The 23,676-nt window shown below is 35.5% G+C and overlaps 2 protein-coding genes and 1 long non-coding RNA gene across 6 annotated transcripts; 2 read left to right on the forward strand and 1 right to left on the reverse strand.

The window, feature by feature from the left end:
- Positions 1–455: 455 nt before the first annotated feature.
- Positions 456–16,666, reverse strand: LOC105229393 (uncharacterized). Of its 4 annotated transcripts, none has more exons than XM_049453938.1 (4): positions 16,511–16,666; positions 15,035–15,460; positions 2,460–2,996; positions 456–1,912 (listed from the first exon to the last, which is right to left on the reverse strand). In XM_049453938.1, the coding sequence occupies exons 1-4, from the start codon at positions 16,512–16,514 to the stop codon at positions 684–686; spliced, it is 2,196 nt and encodes a 731-aa protein (XP_049309895.1). In that variant the 5' UTR covers positions 16,515–16,666; the 3' UTR covers positions 456–683. The 4 variants fall into 4 exon arrangements, with proteins under 4 accessions (XP_049309895.1, XP_049309893.1, XP_049309894.1 ...); XM_049453936.1 differs by lacking the exons at positions 15,035–15,460; positions 16,511–16,666 and adding exons at positions 3,420–3,461; positions 3,806–3,998; XM_049453937.1 differs by lacking the exons at positions 15,035–15,460; positions 16,511–16,666 and adding an exon at positions 3,806–3,995.
- On the forward strand, positions 5,030–6,957 carry LOC125777865 (uncharacterized). The gene is made up of 2 exons (XR_007422435.1): positions 5,030–6,295; positions 6,373–6,957. It is a non-coding gene; the product is annotated as an uncharacterized LOC125777865 (long non-coding RNA).
- LOC105229390 (uncharacterized) lies at positions 9,925–13,067 on the forward strand. The gene is made up of 2 exons (XM_011209658.4): positions 9,925–10,076; positions 12,020–13,067. The coding sequence occupies exons 1-2, from the start codon at positions 10,073–10,075 to the stop codon at positions 12,874–12,876; spliced, it is 861 nt and encodes a 286-aa protein (XP_011207960.1). The 5' UTR covers positions 9,925–10,072; the 3' UTR covers positions 12,877–13,067.
- Positions 16,667–23,676: the final 7,010 nt, after the last annotated feature.

Below are 23,676 nucleotides of genomic sequence, written 5' to 3' on the forward strand. Positions count from 1 at the left end.
CTTCACTTGGAACCTCCAATTGGCGCCAATCAGCGGAAAGAAAGAACGACTGGCGCGCTGTTGTAAACTCGGCTATATCGGCGTAAGCGGTGTCTATGCCAATAAAGAAGAAGAATATTAAATGTCGTCGAAGGCAGAAGATATAAAATATATAATTATTATAACCATATCTTAATGATAGAGAAGTGAGTAGTTGCGAGAGTATGACACTGTTTGGAGGAAGATGATTTCTTTAAATTAATTTTCAGCGTGATTTTGATTTGGAAAATCATATCTATAGCGAACTGTATTATATATATTTACTATATTGGAATTATGACTGAATGTTATACATATAAAGAATTAAAGCCAGAGTGCTCAATATACTTGATAAAGTCTACCCATTTCTAATGGTCCATTTGATAAAAACGTTTCTATGACTTCGAAATGCATTGGTCATAAGCTGAACTAAGCTCTCGTTGTATAAATATTTGTGTATTTTTATTTATTAAGTAAATGAAAAATAATAATACAATTATTATCTTACGGAGTAAGAAGCACTAGTTGCCAGGGCGTACGGCTATATATTTGTGTATATATTTGAAAATGTTGTATTGATTAAATAAATATGTACATATATATGTATATTACTGTAAAATATATGGAAAATGTGTTACTGACAAGTTATTCTGTTAGTTCACCATTCAATAACAGATTTTTATCGCTTCATCCCGGTAGAAATTGTTGCGGCGTACAAGTACTTCATAGTTGGAAATTCTTCGCTCACAACCACCGAAAGGAATGTAGAGAGCACCGTGCGAAGGTTGAATTTTACCAGGTGTCAGACTGCCACAGTAGTGGGCCCTACCCACATACAATATTTCGCCGTTGTCAGTGCGTCCTGCCTCTATAGCACCTGGTGGTAGCATACCATTCGAAGCCGGCATCCAATCGTAACCCTCACCGACGAGAATTTCGAAACTTTCTTTCTGAATCTCCTGACCCGCGTAAGACACATAGGCACAAGCGCGACTCGGTATCGCTTTGCCTGGCAGCAAATCGCCATTGTGGAAGCAGCGACAAACCACAATTGGTGACATATCAGTATCGTGTCCGGCGTATACAGCATTTGGTGGCGTATAATTGGCGCTTGAAACCACCCAAGTATCAGATTGTTGCGGACCATTCCCAGCTGGCTGGCTGGGTGGTATATAAGGTGGAATTGGTGGGGTGGGTGGATAAACTGGAACACCGATTGAGTGATATGGTGGCGGTGGATCGAAAACTGGATGCGGATTGTAGGGATCGGTTGTTGCTGGTGGAGCGAGTGGTTGTGGCATTGGCATAAGCATTGGTGGTCCCAATGGGGGCTTCACATCTAGTGGTGGTATGTATGGTTTTACGTCCATAATGGGCGGTACGGGATATGGTGGTTTTACGTCTTCTATTGGTGGTGGTGGTGGTGGTGGCGTTGTGTCACCTACTGCCCATCCTTCACCGCGTTTTTGCTCCACCAGAATTTCATAAGATTCCAAGCGACGTTCGGCAGTTTTGAATGGTATGAATAAGGCACGATGAACTGATGAAACCTTTCCAACACTTAGACTGCCTTCGTAATGCCCACGTCCAATATAAACTGGTTGACCCAGCGCTGTCTTGCCGCAAACTACAGCATTCTCTGGTATAACATGGTCATAACAATGACGCCAGATAAGATTTGTGCCGCAGAGTACCTCAAAATGATCCTTCGGAATAGCTTCTCCACACCATGATACAAATGCAATTTGCTTCTTGGGCACAACCTGTGCCACCAAAGTGTCGCCATTGTGGAATGTGCGACCGACGTAGATAGTATCGCCCTCAAAGTCGTTACCACCAATTACGGCATTTGGTGGAATGGAGGCGTACGCGGACGAATGCACCCATTTGTAGTCTAAATTTTAATGAAAAGATAAAATAAAATGTATTTTCCATGTGTGAACCGACAAATAAATGCAAATTCAACAAAAGGGTGCATACGTCCGCTGTGTACGAGTTGGAGGAATATAACAATAAGTAAATCTTAGTTGTATATATATATATGTATTTCGTATCAAATATGCTTTTTATTTTTCCTGTTCTTATACAAATTTGTTCTTTTTTTATAGAAAATAATCAATATTAAACCCGGCAGAGAACTTCGTATGAGTCGACGCGGATTTCGCGCCCACCATATGGAATGAAGAGGCAGCGTTGCAATTGTGAAACTAAACCGGGAGTTAAGCTGCCCTGATAATGGCCGCGACCGACATACAAACGATTACCGTTGCGTCCGACGCCGCTCATTACAGCATTCGGTGGGATAACATGATTATACACATGCACCCAGCTGTAACCGTAGCCACAGAGCACATCGAAAGAGGTTTTATTGATCTCGTAACCGCCACAACAGACGTATGCACTACCTTTGTTGGGAACAAACTTAGCGGGCAGCAGCTCACCTTCATGCATGGCACGACCCACATAGATAGGAGCACGATCCGAATCGTAGCCACCAACGACGGCATTCGGCGGCACATGGTATGGTGTTGTGGGCACCCATTGATCTGCAGCCTGTCTGATGAGCACTTCGTATGAGTCAAGACGCACTTCATTCCCACCAAACGGTATATACAAACAGCCATGTGATGGATGTATTTTACCAACGGTCAAACTGTTGGCATGATGACCGCGACCTATGTACAATGGTTCGCCGTTGCGTGTGGTACCGCTGCGCACAGCATTGGGCGGCACAGCACCACCATAACAAGGAACCCAAGCATAGCCTTGACCCACCAGCACCTCATAGTGTGTTTTCTGTATTTCCTTACAGCCCCAGCAGACATAAGCGCAACCTTTGCTGGGTATCACTTTGGCCGGTAGGTTATCGCCCTCATGGAATGAACGACCCACATAGATGGGCGTGCCGTCAGAGTCGTGGCCACCAACAACGGCACCCGGTGGCACCGGCTGATATGGCGACGAATGTACCCAGGTTTCTGAAAAGAAATAGATCAAATTAAAATCATCGATATACTATGCTTGGCAATACTGTAGATTTAACATAATTTTTCTTTGTTTTTTAAGAAATTGTTACAGTGATTGCACAGTGTGAGTGAAAATTTTGCAAATATTGAGTAGTCGAAAAAGTCTTTTCGTATAAAAATAAATTATAAAATGAGAAGTGTTATCTATTAATTAAGCATTACTGCTCTTGTGGGCTTTCGCACAAAGTATGAATCATTTCGATAATACATAAGTATGTACATAGTACATATACATATGCATATAGTACATCGTCACCGTTAGATATGTATTTACTGTTTGCCTTAAAAACTTACATAATGTATGATTTAATTATTATCAAAAAAGTATTTGTATGGCAAGCACCAATTACACTTTTAATTATAAAGGCAATTTACCGTGTTGAAAAACAGCACCGGGTTGCACCGAAATCGTAGCGCCTAAAAATATGCAATTACGTTTTAATATTAGACTACACTTTTTGGTTACTCAAATGCAAAATTTCGCAAATTATTGTGTGCTTCTGAATATTTATGAAATTATATTGACACTCGCCCACAATTATCTGAGTTATAAATAAAGATAAAGTGTTATCACTGCACCGATCAGCGATAAAACTATAAGACTTCATTCAGGCAAATATGTATGTATGTAAGTTCATAAATAATTTTATCACATGCTTTATTTATAGAAAATCATTTTCTTTTGTAAAAATATAAATATAAAATTAAACTCTTTTTTTATTTAAAAACGCACTTTAACCACTTTTTGCAATTTGCCTTACCCATATTTATTGTATGTTGTTTTTTGCACAGATTAAAAGAATCTTCTTCAATTTATTATTGTTTCTTATCGTTATGACTTCGCTAGCAAAATTTCTCTTCTCTTTTATTCGACGGATATAACGTTCCGTATGCGTCGACAGTCGATGTATAACTGTTTTCGTTCGTGAATTCAACTGAGTTGGTTATAAACGTAAACCGACCTTTATTCAATGTGCCTATCATCGACTATTTTATCTTATCGAAGGGTACTATTTTTGTTTTGGTATTTCGAAAAACCGCAATATAATTTCCAGCTCAGAAGCGTTACACCATATGCAATATTTACTATATACATATGTACATATGGTACAATACATTCATGCCCAAAATAGTTCATTTTTATGTTAATTTGTTCTTAAAAGCACAAGTCGTGCTTAAATAGTTTTAAAAATACTATTATGGAAATGATAACAGAATACGAAATGTGGATCAAATAACGGGTTGGCCATATATTTTTAAATTTAAAAAGTCAATAAAAAAACGGCTTGATAATTTTCAAAGGTCTAACATTTATTTAAAAGGTTGTTTTATGAAATTTATTTATGGAAAGCAATTTCGAACAAATGACCACCACTGCTGAGTTTACAGTAGCTTATCCGATCCACCCAATTTTGGAGTACTTTCTCGATGGTTTCAGGCCTTATGGCAGCTACAGCAGCTTGAATCTCGTACTTTAGATCTTGAATTGTTTCTGGATGGTTGGCGTAACATTTATCTTTAACAACTCCCCACAGAAAATAGCCCAACGGAGTTAAATCGCAGCTTCTTGGAGGCCAATTCACATCACCTCTTTTGCTGATCATGCGATTTTCGAAGATAGGGCGTAAAAGATTGAGTGTTTGCTGACCGGCACATAGCGCCGTCCTGCTGGAACCAAATGTTGTCCAAGTCTTCCTCTTCAATTTGCTTGAAGAAAAAAGAAAAGATGATTTTTCGGTAAAATTGACATTCCACCACTTTGGAAAAAAGTTTTCTCAGTTTTTTTCTAGTGCATAGCGACCAATTTCGTAAATTTTAACCCATTTACTGAATATCTGTCACTTTCCGAATGGCATTTGACGTTTCCAATGTCGAAATATAGATAATTCAAATTTAAAACGTTAGATGGTCCACCCTGTTCGACAACAATGTGCGAAAAAGATCATGGTCCAAGCGAGGTGAAGCTCAACAAAGGGCTGGTGTTTTTCCACTTCACTATAAAAAATTTCAAAAACAAACTTAAAAAACGGACGTCACACGGGATGACTATCTAAATGCTAAATATCAAAAAGTTGCATGTTATATCTTAGAAAAAAATAAAATTTAGATACGATTTAAAGTGAAAATAAAGACCTTGTTTCGTTAGATCATTGTTTTTAGGCCAAAAACTGAAACTTAAGGGGGCGCTTGCAATAAAAAAATCGTCTTGCTAATTAACGGGCACCCTAATGTACATGCATGTGTGGGTAATGCCTGTCAAGTTTATATGAAAATTGATTATTTGATAAAGGCACTCACACTTTGGTAAATTTTATGATAAAGTCTGTGACTTCAACTTAAGTTCAGGGTAAATACCCGTTATTAAATAAGTACACGTAATCAAATCATATTTATGAGATCTTGAAGTCTGGTTCAATGATTCACTACAATAAAAATAACATTGTGCCGGTTTTTGACATACTTCCTGATATCAAAAGGAGAAGTACTTAGTAAGATATGTATCTAGGGTTCATCAATGTTCATTATTAATTTGGATACCCACTAAAGGACATTATTTTTATTTGTTTGGCTTTTTAACAAAATTTTTTTCAAAAAACATTTAATATATACGAGAAGTATATTTACTTGTATATATGACAAGTAGTAATAAAATGTTTCTAAGTTATACTAAATATTAAAATATATACATACTCTTGTGTAAGAATAAATAATATTCAAACGTAAATAGTAGAAGCATTAGTTGTCGGCATACATAACAATATTTATAAGTAAAAAAAATAACAATACTAATTCCATTCTTATTAAATATAAACAACTCCACAGGCGTTGAAAATCATCGGCATCCAGATATCGATTTGTAATTGCCACAATATCTTGGGCATTCTCGTGCTGTCGTAGTGAAACTTCTGGAGTCAATTTTATTGTGCAAAAATAAAAACATTTTTTTGCTTGTCAATGAGTGTTTGCTCATTCATTATCGTATCATTATCGTCAGGTGTTTTCTTGACTTCTATAGGTGTGACTCATTGAGTGAATGAATTATCATGGCTTAGTTATGCATATATCGCAACGTAAATAGATCGTACAATACAAAGCTTGTAGAAACAGAGCTACTTTCAGGAAATGCGAAAATGCAATTCTGATTTTTATATTTTTTTTACAAAACAGGGTTTTTGGCTTTAAAGTGACGCATTTGTATATAGTACATACTTGTTTCCAAAGGGAGCATTGTTCTACATATTTAAAAATGTGTGAGTAAAAGCTAAGTGAATATATTTTTATTTAGTATTTAGTATTAATAATTAGTTTTTCTCGGCAATCTGTATAGGAAGATGGGTTAATTCGGCAAAAAAATTGTACATCCCCACGTTATAACAGAATATCATCGACCTTTTATGGTAGACTCGTTTATGGATCCAGTACAAAATTAAGCCACATAGTAAGCATTGGTTCGTATATACATATGTCTGTATATGAGTTTTTACCATTTCACGGGTTTTGCTATGTGTAACTCTTGGTTTTTGTACCTGAGAATATTTGCTGAAAAGGATAGTACTATAAAGTTCCATACTATTTGGAATTCAGAGTAACCATAGCAGAGACAAAGTGATGTGGAATGTCTCATCAACAAAATAAAAGAAAAAAGGCCCGTATGTTCCTCTGCAAGATGTGAGGTTAGACCGATATGGACATTGGCAAGTTTTGATGGATAAACGAATGAGGTGCGAATTTCGGAGCTGTAAAGGTTTTACGCAATCAATTTCAATGTACTTCACATTAGTTTTATAATAAACAAATCAATTGTTCCAAAAATTGGCACACTTCTTCAGTTTAGCTGGATTCACTAACGATGATCACATGCTGCATTTCTGCCAAAACAATGTTTTTGTATCAAATAAATGAATAATTTTTATTATTGTTTTTGTTAATATCAGCCTCTTTATTACCAAGTAAGTAAAAATTAACAAAATGCTAAATTTGGAGCCGTCAAAGGGTAAATATAGGATGAACCAGTGTATATTGTATGCAATAGCATAAGTACATACATACATACTTATGCATATGGTTATGTACTTATATAACTGAATTCATATAAATTTTAATTCACAATGACCGCGATTCAGATCTTGCAAAAATTTCATATACATATGTACTTATATAACGGGTGATCCAAGTAGAGGTAGAGATGTCAAGTTGTCATGTTATTTTTGTTCAGTATTGGTTAGCATTTCATCATGGAAAGATTTACGCCTGAACAACGTTTACAAATCGTTCACCTTCTTATAAAAATTCAAATTCTGCAAAGAATACATATGTTTCGCGCATTTATCGCAACACTATCACCCATCTTGAAACCCAGCATTCATAAATGGATAATATTCGACCGAATAAACTACGGCCATCACGTAGTGAAGAAAATATATATACATATGTAGGCGCCCTTCACAACACATGGACTGACGTACGGAACGACTTGGCGCATTGGAATCTGAAATTGAAAGAGTACAAAATACAGCATGTCCAAGAGCCGCTCGACCTTCCCAATCAAAATCGCTTCGCTCTATGGGCTCTTGAAGTTCCATGAAGGACATTTTCAGCGATGAGGTCCATTTCTTGCTCAATGAATATCTAAACAAGTAAAAAAAAGAGATTCACAGGTTGGTGTGGTTTGGGGGGCTCTGGAATCATCGTTACAAATTTCTTCAAAACTGATGCAGGTGAGAACGTAACCGTCAATAGCGGCCGTTATCGCGCCTTGGTAACCAAATATTTGATGCTTGAAATTGAAGCTCATGATCTCGGCTCATTCAATGAGTTTATTGAGAGATCACTTCGGTGAACAGATAATTTCACGTTTTGGACCGGAAAATTTACCACCAAGATCACACCGTCAGACTTTTTCCTTTGGGAATATGTAAAGTCTAAAGTCTATGCGGACAATCCCGCTTCGATTCAGACCTTCAAGCAAAAAACCCCGCGTGTCATTCCCCAGTTAAATTCTCGAACTAGTCATCGAAAATTGGACTCAACGAGTGGACCATCTGAGACATAGCCGCGACCAACATTTAAAAGAGATAATCTTTAAAAAATAAATGTCAAAGAATGTTCTTTCGAATGATAATAAACATTCCACACTAAATTTGAAGTTTCTGTGTTTTTTCTTAAGAAAAATAGGTAAATTCGAAATTGATCACCCTTTAGTATGTATGTATGTATGCTTATCCTTATTGCATAATATATAATTTTTTAAATAAACCGCAAAACAATAATCTGAGCTTACAATTGCTTTGTCACAACCGTCTTTATTCCTTAATTGTCTACAAAGGGTATTTACTTCAGTGTATTCAAAGTTTATCAACCCCTTGGACTACACCAGTGCTTCACGCCATTTGCGCCATAATAACAAGCACAGGTGGAAAACAACAAAAGCAAAAAATAGGAAATACATATAATCGATATGTCATAAATTTTATTTACATTTCTGCAAAACACACTCATATAAGTTTCTGTAGAAATTGTCACATATAGCTACATACATACATAAGTATAAGTATATAAGAACACACATCGGCAACAAACGTCATATTTCAAAAGCACTTTTGACTTTTATCTTGAAACAGGCAAATATCCATCAAAACATATAGTATAGTGATAAGATAACGGTAAAGCACATAGGTCTTACTATTATCTACACTGCAGTTCGGGATAATAGTGACACTTCACTATAACGAATCTTACGCTGACTTGGCAAATTGGATGCAAAAACTCTATTTTTTTAAATGTAATACAAATTTATTATTTATTTTTTTGTAATATTTTGCGTTATATTTCCAAAGCTTTAATGATGCGATGTATTATGTGATGAATATGGATGTTCTTTCATAATTATAGGCCAGTGCTGCAGCCTTTGATTATTGTCAAAACTGAAGGGAAATCATAGTATGATGAACCCCATTGGAAACGTAAGAAGAAATAACAAAAATGAAGAGAAATAATAAAGGCGTTTTAAGGTAGGTCATTGGAAGGGAGGTGGAGTGAGGGAGTTTATACGAGCGAAAAACAGTTTATCTCGATTTCCGGAGAAACTACAAACCTTATGTAAATAGGTTAAATGACAAAGTTGTGGGTAGTAAAAATATATACAACTTTCGTGCAAACACATAACCTTAAAATTTATGTGAAAATTTAAATAATCAAGATTTTGGTGTTTTTAGTTCTTTTACAGAAATTTGTTTCTTTCACTAAAGTAAACTTTTTATGTGCCGAATACAGTAGAATGAATTTTTTATGTGGACCTAATTTCGGAAAAGATTCCTAATTTTCCATCGAAAATTCTATCGTCAAAATATCTGTTTTTTTTTTAAGTCGGTAAGCTTTTTCTTCGTTGAAATTTCATAAGAAAATCATACCTAGCAAAGAAATATACCGTTATTTGTGAAATTGTGAGTAAGTTAAGTTTTTGGGAAATATACGTTTTATTTTTAAATTTTTTTTCTATTCAGTTTAAAATTAAACTACTTATAGAGTAAGCAAAATGGCCGGTTGTACATAAATTTTCAACAAGACAATGACCCGAAGCTTGCGTCATATCTTGTGCAATAATGGCTTATCTACCATTGTAAGCAATTAAAAACACCTACGCAATCCCAAAATATTAATTCTATAGAGCACATTTGGCATCTATTGGAGAAAAAAATACATACCCACCATATAACATTCAAGGATTCACTTAAAGCGGCCATACGTATAGAATGGGCAAAACTTGCTGAAAAGTTGATAATTACAATAATCAATACTAAATTGCTTACGAAGCTTTCGCTTAAATGCAAAATATACTCGAAATATATCACGTAACTCTTCTTTTGTCCGCTAGTGTAGGCTTTTGTATATCTTTTGGCGGTAACTATATATTTACGCGCATTTTCAGTTGCGAGTTCAAAACGAAACGACGTACTAACGTTAACAAGTACAAAAAGTATTTTTTAATTAATTTATTAAGAAGTTAGTGACTATTTAAAACAGACAAAATGGGTGAGTAGGCGAAAGTGAACAAAACAATTTTCATAATTTTGGAATAATTAAAGAAAATACTTGGAAAAAAATAAGCAAATATTTTTTGAGTAAACCAAACTGCTTGATTGTGCCACGAATGAAAAAAATATTTTTAAAAAATTAAATTATTTTTAGTGCGGCTGAAATCAATTTGATACTAATATTAGTGAAAAAACTCATTTTACAATTACAGTGTTTATATTATATATATATAAGTAAATATATATGATATAAAAAAACTAAAAGCGAATATGCTAAAAACGCAAAAATTTCAATTTTTTACTTGAACTTGTTTAATTAAAATTTTAAATTTTGCTTCAATTCTTCCAAATGTTCCACTAATTTCTATTAGAAGCTGGCGTATTAACTTACGTGTCATTTTTCTTTTTTCTATGTTTTGTTTTTGCTTGTTATTTATGATGCTTTTAACTATATTTTATCTTATCTCAACTTTCAATTGCTTTTGTCAGATAAAGTTCAGTTTCTCTGTCATAAAGTTGCGAGTTTTGAGAGGTCTTCGACATGTTTTCAGTACACTCAGTACATTGTTGGCAACCTTAAATAACCTAGAATGTTCTGTAAAGTTGTTTTTCAAAATTATGACAGAAATTTGACTAAAATGATATGAATTAGTTAATATTATTACTTTTGAGAATCTCCCAGGGGTTGAAAAAACGTGGAAAGTTCTTATAAATACGTACATATGTATGTATATAACACTAGTAGTCTGTTGTTAGGATTTTTTGACTGAATTAAAGAGAAGAAGAAATGAGATATTAGCCGGCTTCAACTACGCGCAGCCTGTACGGTATAAATGATCAGCGTGATAAGCTCCAAGCAGCGTCTCGGTAGTCGGAACCGCCCATACCGGACCACTATAAGATGTAGCTGCCATACAAACTGGCCGATAAAATCAAGGTTTTGTATGACATAATACTTTTTTATTAGATGAAATATCTTTACGAAATTTGACATGAATTATTGTTCAAACCAACGGTACTATTACTGAAGAAAACTTGGATATCAGCCCATTATAATGCATAGCTGCCATACAAACTGGCCGATCATAATCCAGTTTTTGTTTAGAAAACTTTTTATTGTAAGAGATGTCACACAAAATTTGGAATGGATTATGCTACGCTACCTCCAAATATAATATATTGTTCTGAACGCATCAACGGCATAGTTTTTGTATAGGAATTATGTATTTATTTGAGAAGAATATTATCGTTTCGTTGAAAGCGTTGCTATGTGTTTTAAAATATTATTTTTATGATCTTTGGTAGACACATAATACATAGGTACATACATATGTATAGTATATATAATATGTTTTGCGCGTACAGTAAATTGACATGTATTCTTTGGGTGCTTCTTTTTCGGCTCTATAATACCACTTGACATAGTTTAAGTATAATTGCATGTAATTCTGTAAATACAAAGGTATCAAGATTTTATAGCCACGCCTTAACTTGTCATAAACAAAATGGATACGTGTGCAAACAAATATACACACAATACTTTTAACTGTAAATAAATACGTATACATGTCCTCTTACGGTGGCTTAACATTTCCACCGTTGTTTCTTCGTGCAGTTTTGATTATTTCCTTTTTATTGACTATTTTATGATTACTTAATTGAAAAACAAGTTGATAAGACGTCTAAAAATAAGTAATTGCATTATGTCCAATGAATGTTTAACAGTTTAGTGTACAGAAGAGTTTTAAAAGTGATAAATAGATAGTTACATACATATAACTGTACTTGAATGAGTTAAGCGGTACATGGCATTAATCAAGCTGTATTTCACGTTAATATTTGTGCAAATAATAATTTAGCACTCAATCATAAATATGTACTTATATATATGTACTGCGCATTCATTAAAAAATTAACAAAAAAATGTTTTTTTTTTTGCAGGCGAATTCACTTGGGTTTCCACAAATGTCTACAGCGACTTGCCACCCTTTGCCATGCATGCCGGTCACGACGCGGATGGCGATCCAATCTACGTTGGACGCGCTTACCACAACGGTGACGTCTTGCCGGCCAAAATCGTACCAAACAAACAGCAAGCGTACGTGGCGTGGGGCGGTGAGGAGATCAATAAGCAAGACATCGAAGTGTTGACTGGCCAACATTACAACTGGGTACCTGCCAGCGGTGGTGGTGTGCCACCACATGCATTCCGCGTCGGTCGCACAAACGACGGTGAACCGCTATACATTGGACGTGGCCATTGGGAGGGTAGTCTGACACCGGGCAAAGTGCATCCATCACATGGCTGCCTCTACATACCGTTTGGTGGACGTGAACATCGCCTCGATAACTACGAAGTACTGGTACAACCGGAGACCTGGGTAAACTCGTCCGGTTCCAATATTATACCGGGCACCATTCATGCCGGCCATGATGCCGATGGTGATGATATCTTTGTGGGACGTGCCTATCATGAGGGTGATTTGTTGCCTGCTAAAGTCATTCCCAGAAAGGGTTGCGCGTACGTGCCTTATGGCGGTCGCGAAGTGGTCAAGCATGATTTTGAATTGTTGACCGGTTACGGCTATGGTTGGGTGCCCGATGCAAATGGTTCGGTGCCACCAGGCGCGGTTATTTGTGGACGCACCAGTGACGGCGAACCGCTCTACATTGGTCGTGGACACTACGGCGGTAGCTTCACACCCGGCAAAATTCATCCATCTCATGGCTGCTTGTATATTCCATTCGGTGGTCAGGAGATAACCCTCACCAATTACGAAGTTTTGGTACGCGCCTAAAGAATTGGCATTTAGCAAGTGCCTCATGTTGCGGTTAACAACGAAACCATAACTCAAAAAGTCATAAGCAATTTAGAATAAAGTCGCACATTCACATAAAATAAATAACATCAGTTTAAAGAGACGTCAATGTACGTTTTCAAATTTTTGTAACTTTTTTAATAAATAAATATTTGAGTTAGAAAACCAAAGTTTTATTTGTTGGATTTCTTTTCGTATTTTCCAAATCAGGCATAGCATTCTTAAATTCTATACAATTCTCTACAAAAATGTACATCTTAAAAAGCCAGCCTATACAAAAAATTAAATTCGACAAGACCTACTTACACCTCTACATACGTACCTATGTATGTATCTGATAATTGAATTTTTGTGTTTGTTTTGCTTATGTTGAAATGTTTCCCTTATCTTAGCACAATCTTACGAAATCTTTAATGGAAAGTTTGTGAAAGTTTGCACAATTGTTGCATAGTTTTAGGCTCCAGACCCACTCAAAGCGACTTTCAGCTTTAAGTGCTCAAACAAGTAAGCCTACTGTCGATTAAATCAAGGCTTAATTACTGCAGAGTGCTACCAGAGACTTATTTTCAAATTTCTTAAGATCGAGTTGGCCAAACTAAGCGAAAGACTTGTGTACGTGTGTCGTCATCCCTTTCTTACGCATAGGACTTATGTGGTGTACGGTGTATGTTTGTTAGTTCGACGCTATTTCTTTCAATGAATTGAAATTTCGATAGTCGTGACGTCTTTGATACCCCTATTGGCAAAGAAAACTATAACAAGAAAAACGAAGTCAAAGCCGAAGACACATTTCTTAAGATATAAGGTGGGTCGTCTAACGTTTTAAACTTGAATTATCTATATTTCGACATTGGAAACGTCAAATACCATTCGGAAAGTGACAGATATTCAGTAAAAAGTCTAAAATTTACGAAATGGTCGCTATTCACTAGAAAAAGCCGTCTACAGTTCGCAGATTGGGCAGAAGATCGTTTGACCGAGAATGGTCAATTTTACCGAAAAATCACCTTTTCGGACGAGGCTCATTTCCACCTCGATGGTTACGTTAACAGGCAGAATTGACGCGTTTTAGGCACAGAAAACCCGCACGTAATCGTCGAGAAGCCAATGCACCCAACATGAATCACTGTATGTTGCGGATTTTGGTCTGGTGGAATCATCGGCTCGAAAATGAAGAAGGAACCGCCGTAACCATCAATGGTGAGCGATATCGCGAACCGAACCGAATTTTTCTTCAAGCAAATTGAAGAGGAAGACTTTGACAACATTTGGTTCCAGCAGGACGGCGCTACGTGCCATACAGCAAACGCTACACTCAATCTTTTACGTCCTATCTTTAAATTAAAAATTTTATATGGCCCACCCGTTATAAAGGAGTATAGAAGATCTCTATGTTGATTTCGTTCCATAACATGTGATATCACATGATCTTGGTGGCCAATCGTCCGGCCCAAAACGTGAAAATATTTGCTCACCGCAGTTTTCTCTCGATAAATCCAATGATTAATGCGATATGTGGAAAGTGGCGTCTTGTTGAATCCAAATGGCGCCAAGACCACGAGTTTCAATTTCAGGCATCAAAAAGTCAGTTTTCATGGTTACGTTACGTTCTCACCGGCATCATCTTTGAAAAAATATGGACCGATGATTCCACGTCTCATCGTGGAGCAAAATTTGGTTTTCTTGATTTTGATCCATAAGTTTGCATGGCAGCTACATGCTATAGTGGGGCGATCTGAACAATTTTTTTAGAAATTGTAGGCTTGCCTTACGCAATAATCTATGCCAACCTTCGTGAAGATCTAACTTATTATAGCATTTCTTGCTTCAAAAGCAAATTTTGAGTAAGAATAATTAAATAATCGACTTTTTTTTAATTAATTGTAATTTTTTTAATTAGTTTCTCAAGATCCGATTCTCTCATCAACGAGTTTCTGACGATTTAATGTATTGTCTGTATCTGAGTTATCAGAAAATCACAGATTCAATAATGCAATAATCTGACTGCCTTGTCAGAATATGTATGTAGTAAGATAACATAACTGTTCTTTAAGCTACTCTCAAGTTTTATTAATAAAAAAAGCATAATTTACATTTATTTTCTTTAATTCATAATTCCTGTTTAATTAATAATTACGCACGAGCACTTCGTAATTGCTAAGCGAGACCTCCTCGCCACCGAAACCAATATACAAGCAACCCTGTGATGGGTGAATTTTGCCGGGTGTCAAACTGTTGGCATGATAGCCACGTCCCACATACAACGTCTCACCAAGACTAGTTTGACCACAACTGATTGCATTAGGTGGCACTGAACCATTTGCATCGGGCACCCAATGATAGTGATGACCAGCCAATATTTCAATATCGTGTTTGTTCACCTCTTCACCGCCCCACGCTACATACGCTTGACCTTTGTTTGGCACAACTTTAGCAACCAACATATCGCCATTATGATATGCGCGTCCAACATAGATGGGATCGCCATCCGAATCATGACCAGCTTGCACAGCGAAAGGCGGTAAGTCGGCTGTGATTGTTGTAGAGAACCAGTGATGCTCACCTGTTGGAAAAGAAAGCGGTGAACGAGATTGGTGAAAAAATTGTTTAAGTTATATATACTATTTGTTAATACATATATGGTTTGTATGTTTATAGCTTCATCCGTTATTATCGGTATATACTACAATCAATTTCCTGTTATAAATTTATTAACACCGTTAGTTATCTGTGCAGCCAGTTTTACGTAAAGTTTAAATGCGGCTTTCAAGTGGCCATTGTACGTGTATTATCATTTGGTATATGCAAAGTCATAAACGGTTATCAAATCACAATAAAATTGAAACAGCAAATACAAAAAATATTTCATATATTGTATTATCGGCAAACATATTAGTCATTCTGTTCGGATTATAAAGTTTTTAAATGGATTCTCAGAAATTTTTTAAATAAAGTTTTCTATACTGCGCGTTTATATAATATACATAATATAAATGTACTCCTTTCATTTTATAAAATATTGTTTAGTCGAAAAAATCTTTTCGTATTTCAAATCAAACTTTAACTTATTTTTTTGCTATTTCTATTAACAATTAAATAAACTTCGACCACTTTTTGCCATTTCTCCGCTAGAGACATTATTCCATCAGTGTAAAACAAAATTTCCAGAACGAAAGTGAGCGAACCATTGTTGTGCTACACGAACTGATGCAGCATCGTCTCCGTAAAGTTCACAAATTTCATTGGTGGCTTACGTGGCATTATTCCCTTTTTTATACAAAAATTTCAAAATAAAAGCGAATTTCTTCATTATTTTTACTCATTTTTGAACAGCTGTAACTTTTTTTCAACTTCTTCAAATTAAATTTTTTTATGTTAAATGAAACTCAAAATCTCACATTTTCAACACTATATAGTATGGTGGCACAATGTGATTGGTAGCACTGGACTTTTTCGACTACCCAATATATATATTTATTTATTTATTCTATTTAAACGTTTTATCTCTTATAGTATATATAAAACACTGGCACTACTATCTTAAATTAAAAACAAAAAAATCACTCGAAAAATTTTTAATTCGCCTGTTCCGCACTCCATCCTCATTACTCACCCATTTCTATTCTTCTAATTTACTTTTATATTGTTAAAAATATCAAATATTCGCAGCGTTACGCTCGACCGACGCTTCAACTGTGAGGTTGCAACTGTAACTGTTTAAATTATTGCAATACAACATTGCCAAAGGAAGCTATATATAGAGAAAATTCGATTAAGCGCTAAGCACAGTGGCGCTCAGATGGAAAGAATGAGAAAACTCGATTTGGACAAATAATAAAAAATTTCGTTTTCCTAGTAAAGTGATTGTTATCTACTCAAATTAAAAAAAAAAGTACCCTAAATAAGAACTTTATTATGATCGCTCATGACGCCAGTGTAATATTTCTTTAGCCACCAGTGTACTCTGAGTGATTTTTTGTTGGCTTGATATTTTTGATAATTTTTCCAACGAAGTTAAGACAGATAAGGAAGGCGTTCAGATGAAAGAGAGCAAGTGTATACAGGTGCACTGCTGAAAAAATACATATGTACATATGTAAATACATGTGCAAATTATTTAAAATATATGTATATATTTTGTAAATCTCAAAATAAAGGGTGATCCGTTTCGAGGTTCCATACTTCTTTAAAGAAAAAACACTTAAACTTTAAATTTATTGGGGAATGTTTATTATCATTCGAAAGAATATTCTTTGGCATTTATTTTTTGAAGATTATCTCTTTCAAATGTTGGCAGCGGCTATGTATGTACGTCTAGGATGGTCCATCCATTGAGTCCAATGTCTCGTTCGAGCATTTCGACTGGTAACTGGCGGTTAACAGGCGTGATGCTTGTTAAGGCCTGAATCGAAAAGGAATTGTCTCTAAAGGCTTTAGACTTTACATATTCCTACAGGAAAAAGTCAAACGGTGTAATATCACACGTTCTAGGTCGACCGGCATTGGTGACAGATAGACACGACTCCCGCGGAATCTGTGAAAAAAAAGCTATTGAAAAAAGTCTGCTTGGATCACTCGTGAAATTTGTAAACTTTTATATTCCAATAGCTTTCAAAACTTAATAAATCATATTCGAACAATCTTCTTTGACAAATTTTCAAGTTTCAGATATGACAATTAGTGTGTGTGTTCTTTAGGAAACATAGGAAGATCAGTCAAGTAATTTAGTGAACTGTTTCCTAGAAATATTGTTTCTAGAATTAGGTACTGCTACATCGAAAAGTTTGCGGTAGTATATTTGGGGTCTTTTATTTCAAAAACAATAATAAATGTCATTGGCAGAAAATATTGATCAACCGTTTATATACATACATACATACAAATGTACTTACATATGTACATGCATAACATCGAAAAACTGTGTGGAGTTGCTCTCAAAACTTGTAGGGTAGCATTGGAAAGATTTGTCTGTATTGCATATCAACACAGGCTATAATTAAAAGAACTGTTAAAAGTACAAAATATGTTTTTTATTAGACTGGATAAATTTAATTCTCTTCGTATGGCTATATACTTTATTCAACTTAGCATGACCATGTTACTGCGAAGCATTTTATAGATTTTATGTCTGCATCAATGTGTGCATACATGTGTATGTATACCAACATTTTTTCTCCTACTTTCTTCGCTTGTGAAACGGTGAACTCATATGTACTTATATTGTATTTTACACACTCGCCCAAACCGAATAGTAACGAAATATTTTTCGCTCTCATTGTTTTATCTCTCTCCTTTCGCCTCTCTTCGGAGGTGTGTACACTATCGTATATACGCTCTCAACCCAACATCTTACATTCATTTTGGTGTATTCTCATTGGCTGACGCTAGCCAATCGACGGCTTGCAACATAACTCAATCTACTTCCACTCAAGTGAAGGCTTGTCATTTGGCAAAGTGTTCGTTTGTATAAGGAAATTGGGAGGGTTTAGTTGACAGTTGATTGGTCGTGCTAAACGAATGAAAATTTGTAGAACTAATCGTGTTTCGAATGCCAGGAAATGAAAATTATTTTGACAATAACTTTTTTTTTTAATTTATCCAATGCAAGTACATGTGGGCCATACATGTGTATATGTAACGAACCAGTTCTGAAAATTTATAATGTGAAGGTTGATTAAAACTTGGCATTAAAAATAAACTGCACTTTTGTTGTCATGATTACAATTTATATATTTTTCATGCTATAAGCAATAACAGTAAGTTCCACTAAATATAGTCTTCTCTTGGCTTAAATACTTTCATAAAGTCGACAAAAGAAGTATCTTGAAAGCTTTGAGAGAATTTCGATCAATTAAAGTTTTTTTTTTGTAATAAGGGCCACTTCCAAAACAAATTTTTTTTTTGCTTTTCCGATAGGTTATATTTCCAGTTTCAAATATATATGAATGAAACATTAAAAGCGTTTTCTCGAAACGATATTTTTCAAAATTGCTGACTTCATAACTCAACGAGAAGTTAACCGATTGACACGAATTAAAACTGAGTATTGTTGGATACATTTACTATACAATGACCTACGATCTTTTTGATTGGTTGAAAATTGTCAATTTGGCATTAAAAACACGACCATTTTTTAGCTAAAAAAACCATATTTTTTTCAAAATTAGGCCATTTTGTTAATATTTAATATTCTTCAAAGATTGTCGTTTAATAAACTTTCTCAATATTTTTGTTTCAGCTACTCAGTCGGCCGGAATCATGTCAGCAGTTGGGCCAGTTTTTTTTTTTGGCACCTCCGAAGACAGCACATAACTCCGTTATTTTTCAATATTTTTGTAAAAGAAAAATCTTAAAATATAGCTGAAAATATATCCTATTACGGTCAAAGAAGTTCGAAACATTCGAGTACTTTCTTTTAAAAAAATTCACAAAATCGCCTAATTTTTCATGCGTTACACTGGTATGGCTCATTAAGTATACCACAACGTTGCCCGCCTCTATGTAAATACACTGCCGCCCAACTGAATAGGCTCATGACCTCAGAGGTAGGAATATATCTATAATTCCTAAACCAGTTTTCCGATTTACATAATTTTTTTCTTTAATTCTTAAATCATATTAAAATAAAATGCTGAAGATTTTTTTTCAAAAACATATTATTTATTCCTTACTTATTTTTTCTTCTGAAAGGTTAACAAAATCAATGATTTTTTTCGTTCATCTGAATAGGTTCAACCTAAAATAACTAAAATTATATAAGTAATTTAAATAATAATTTTCATATTTTTGGCACTTAGCTTATACTTAAGGGCATTTCACAGTATATGTTAATAACTTTAATAATGAGTGAATCCGCCATTTGTCGATATAACTTCGTATAAACGATCGGGAAGCGAGCTATACAAAATTGTTGCCCAGGCCGTTTTAATTGCCGCAACTAAAGTTGTTTTGCAATCAAATTGCCTGCCTTCTTCATATACCTTGCGCGATAGCAACCCCCATACGTTTTCCATTATATTAAGGTCAGGTGAATAAGGGGGCCATTCGAGCAAGTCCACATTTTGAGCCTTAATCCACTCTTTTACCACCCTAGCTATATGAATAGGAGTTTATCGTGCTGGTAAGTCCATTTAGTAATGTGAAAAATATTGGAATAATGAGGAAACGCAGTCTGTATGATAGATTTGTAGGTTTCCGCGTTCATTTTAGAAGTAGCAAATTGAAGGTCGCAAGTGCCAAAGACTGATACCGACCCCCACACAATTACGCCTCCCTCACAGCTATGGCGACGGCTCAGGAAATGCTCTTCCTTTCGAAGATTGTGATAGTTGTATCCATCAGGTCCGCCTAAATTAAATCGGAAAAAACCACATTCTGCCATTCGCTCGTCCAGCTCATGTGCTTGTGCGCAAAGAGCAGTCGTAAAGCTTTACGTGCATCATTTAACGGTGTTTTTTTTTTTAATTTTCATTCGTTTTAGATGATCAGCCGACGAAATCACACGCTTAACTGTAGACACACTGGCTTTAAACACCGCAAATTTCTTTAATTTTGGGTGCTGAGAGATGCGAATTGGACGCAGCTCGCACAATATGCCTCCTGACTGCCGCAGAGGTGGCGTGTTTGACTCCGCCTTTCATGTTTTTGCCATATTCTGCTTTGTTTCTCAAAAAGTTACTCACAACATTTTGGCTTCGACCAATTTTTTGAGCGATTTTGCGATGGCTAAGGCCACTTTCGCAATAGGCTTCGATTTGGCCTCTTTCATACTCGGATAATTGTTCTCCGCGTCCCATTTTACATTTAATTTAAAGAAAATATATTAAATAAAAAATTTGTATCCAAAATGTGTCGTCACACCGCCAAGTTTAATCGTTAACTAAAAATCTTTCAGCTGAACCTATTCAGTTGAACCAAAAATTTGCTCAGAAATTAGCGATATAAATAGCAAAACAGAATATGTAAAGTAACGGTACTTAGCAAACGGTTCTTTACTAGCGCACACTGATTGACACATATATAAAGTTAAAACGTTTTTAAAAAATCGTGCGTACGATCAATATGTGATGAAAAAATCATGAAAATGCAAGCGAATTTATGTGAACCTATTCAGTTGATCGGCAGTGTACTATATACATACGTTCTTTTCTCACCAGGGAGCGCCTCACTAGTCGGAACCGCCGGTATCGGACCGCTATAGGATATACAAACTAATCGATTAAAATGAAGTCCCTTTGCTTTATTTGACGATATGTCATCTGGGGTTCCCACGGTGTGATATACGTACATACATTGCAGGAGGTATCGATAATGAGGCTCCAGAGTCTGTTAAAATTCGCGGATTTAAAGGACCAAAACTGGTGTATGCGTGGCTCATTGGCCTACTATGTAGATTAACCTATTCGGCATATATATATTATTGTCAAGCCAAAGCTGTAATTTTCAAACACATTCTTCCGATTGGACCAATGTTACAGTTTTTTCTTATTTACGTCCACGTAAACTCTTTTTTACCACATAGTAAGCTTGTCTTGTGCAGTTTATTATTTAGTGGATCCTAATTAAATACTCATACAAATGAAAAATATTTTGAGTTTACACTTTAAAGCAGCGTTGTCCACGGCCTATGCGCACAATAGCGCACGGACAGTGCCAGACACCTCACACCAACATGTCGCGACAAGTGTCTATGAAAGCACGATTGTGCTACTGTATTCAACTTCGTAGGCAAGCAAAGAAGAATTTTGCGATCAGTTGACGCTAGAATAACCAACACAAGCATAACGTGCACACAGTCACGTTGGACAACACTGCTTTAAAAGGAAACGATGCTGTCAGTGTGGAACTTATTGTTTTCAATCAGGTGTGGGCGTGCTTGCCGACGGCAAATGAACTAGTCGTCATAACAGTTTAAAAGCAGTTTTTTTGTTAAACTAGGTTTATTTCGAAATTCTTATGAATAAAATAATAAGCACTTTCAAAAATAGGAAACTCATTATATGTATGTATGTACACATTCTAAAAAAGTAATCAGTTGATATTTTTGCATTTTATAAATTTCGAAACAATGATGTGTTAAGACGTGTAAAATTTGGCATATAGCTGAACTATAGTTTTTTAACGGTTCTAATTTTATTCTCAAATATTGTACACATACATATGTACATATGTATGTTTGTACATACATATATAATATATGTACATATAAGCTACAAGCATTTGCGAAAGCTCTGCAAGTACAAATACAGTTGGTGAAAAATGATAAATATTCGAATACAGTCTAAGCAAAACTTTTTAAATATTTTTAGTAAAAAAAGTGAACAAATAAACGTTTGATATAATTAAAGTATTAAAATTTTAGTTCATAAATTTTTTTTACTAAATGTATTATAACTTTGAGGCATAAATTTCCAAACACATGCACTGTTGAATTGCCGGCGGGAATTTAAATGCAAATGTGCAGAACACATTTTGTGATTTAATGACTTTACAAATAATATTTTAGCGTAAAATTTTATGCAATCTTAATTAGATCTTTATTATGAGTAAAATGCCGTTTTTATAGAATTTTTGAGAATTCAGTTTAAGTGGAGGATCAAGACGTGGATTCGAATAGAAACAAACGAATAGAAAAAAAGTTTTCGATACCGGGATTTTAATCGATCAATTTGTATAGCAGCTATGTACATCTTTTAGTGGTCTGATATCGCTGGTTCCGACAAATGAACATGCTCCTGGAGAGAAAAAGTGTACGTCGCAGAAGCTGAGAGACTAGTTCGAGTATACATATGTATACCATAGAGACAAATGAAATGGACGGACACGGCTAAATCGACTCACATTGTCATGCTGATCATTTATTTATGTATGTACATATCGCTCATTTGCTGCAAGACCGGCATAAATCAAAAAACGTGATTTTTGAGTTAAAGCTGCAGAATTGTTCGTTATATCATACTTCATGTTGAGTGAAAAATTCACATGAATACCTCTTATATGTTCCGCTTGAGAAGAGGTGTAAGGTTGGAGTCACCGTGTAAGGTTGTAGTCAGTTGAAAACTTTAAACGCGTTTTCTGGAAAATCGATTTTTTTGACTTATGTCGGTCTTGCAGCAAATGAGCGATATATTCATATATATGTACTTTATACGGTCTCCTGGGTGTAATAAAACTCGTGGTAAACTTAATAAACTCTGTCCCTTGTTACCCGGTCGTATGTTTGTACCTAGCAATGTTTTAGTAGTTGTATTTTGCAGTGATACTCGAGATGGGAATGTATAACAATTGGAATATCTAGAAATAGGAAACGGTCGAAATAAGAGGGTATAAAATTAAAGAGTAATACTGGCGTGTAGAATGAGAGACTTTAGCGTTGAGCTGTTTAGTCGAGGAGACTGAAACCGATATCGTCATCTTCCTCGGACTCCGACTCCTCCTTTTTGGCTTCTTCCTTATTTTAGGTAGCAGCGCCACTACCAGCAGATGGACCAGGGGCAGCAGCAACAGCAACAATCTTACTGGGGTTCTTGATGAGCTCCTTGATGCTAGCTGCTTCCTTGAAATTTATTTCGGTGACAGCAGTAATAGCTAACAGGATATTGATACCATTGGCAACACTGTGTGGTGCCGAACCAATAGTTCGATACGATACCGGCACCGAATTGGGAGCACCAGCTTGAAGAGAGAGGGAGAGTCGGAGACGATTCAGCCCGGAGTTTTCGGAGAATTCGGTGCTCTGCTACAATTTTTTGTAGAATTTTTGTCCAACTAAGTATTTAT

Source organism: Bactrocera dorsalis, chromosome 3 (genome assembly GCF_023373825.1).
Source record: "Bactrocera dorsalis isolate Fly_Bdor chromosome 3, ASM2337382v1, whole genome shotgun sequence".
NCBI classification, from domain to species: Eukaryota; Metazoa; Arthropoda; class Insecta; order Diptera; family Tephritidae; genus Bactrocera; species Bactrocera dorsalis.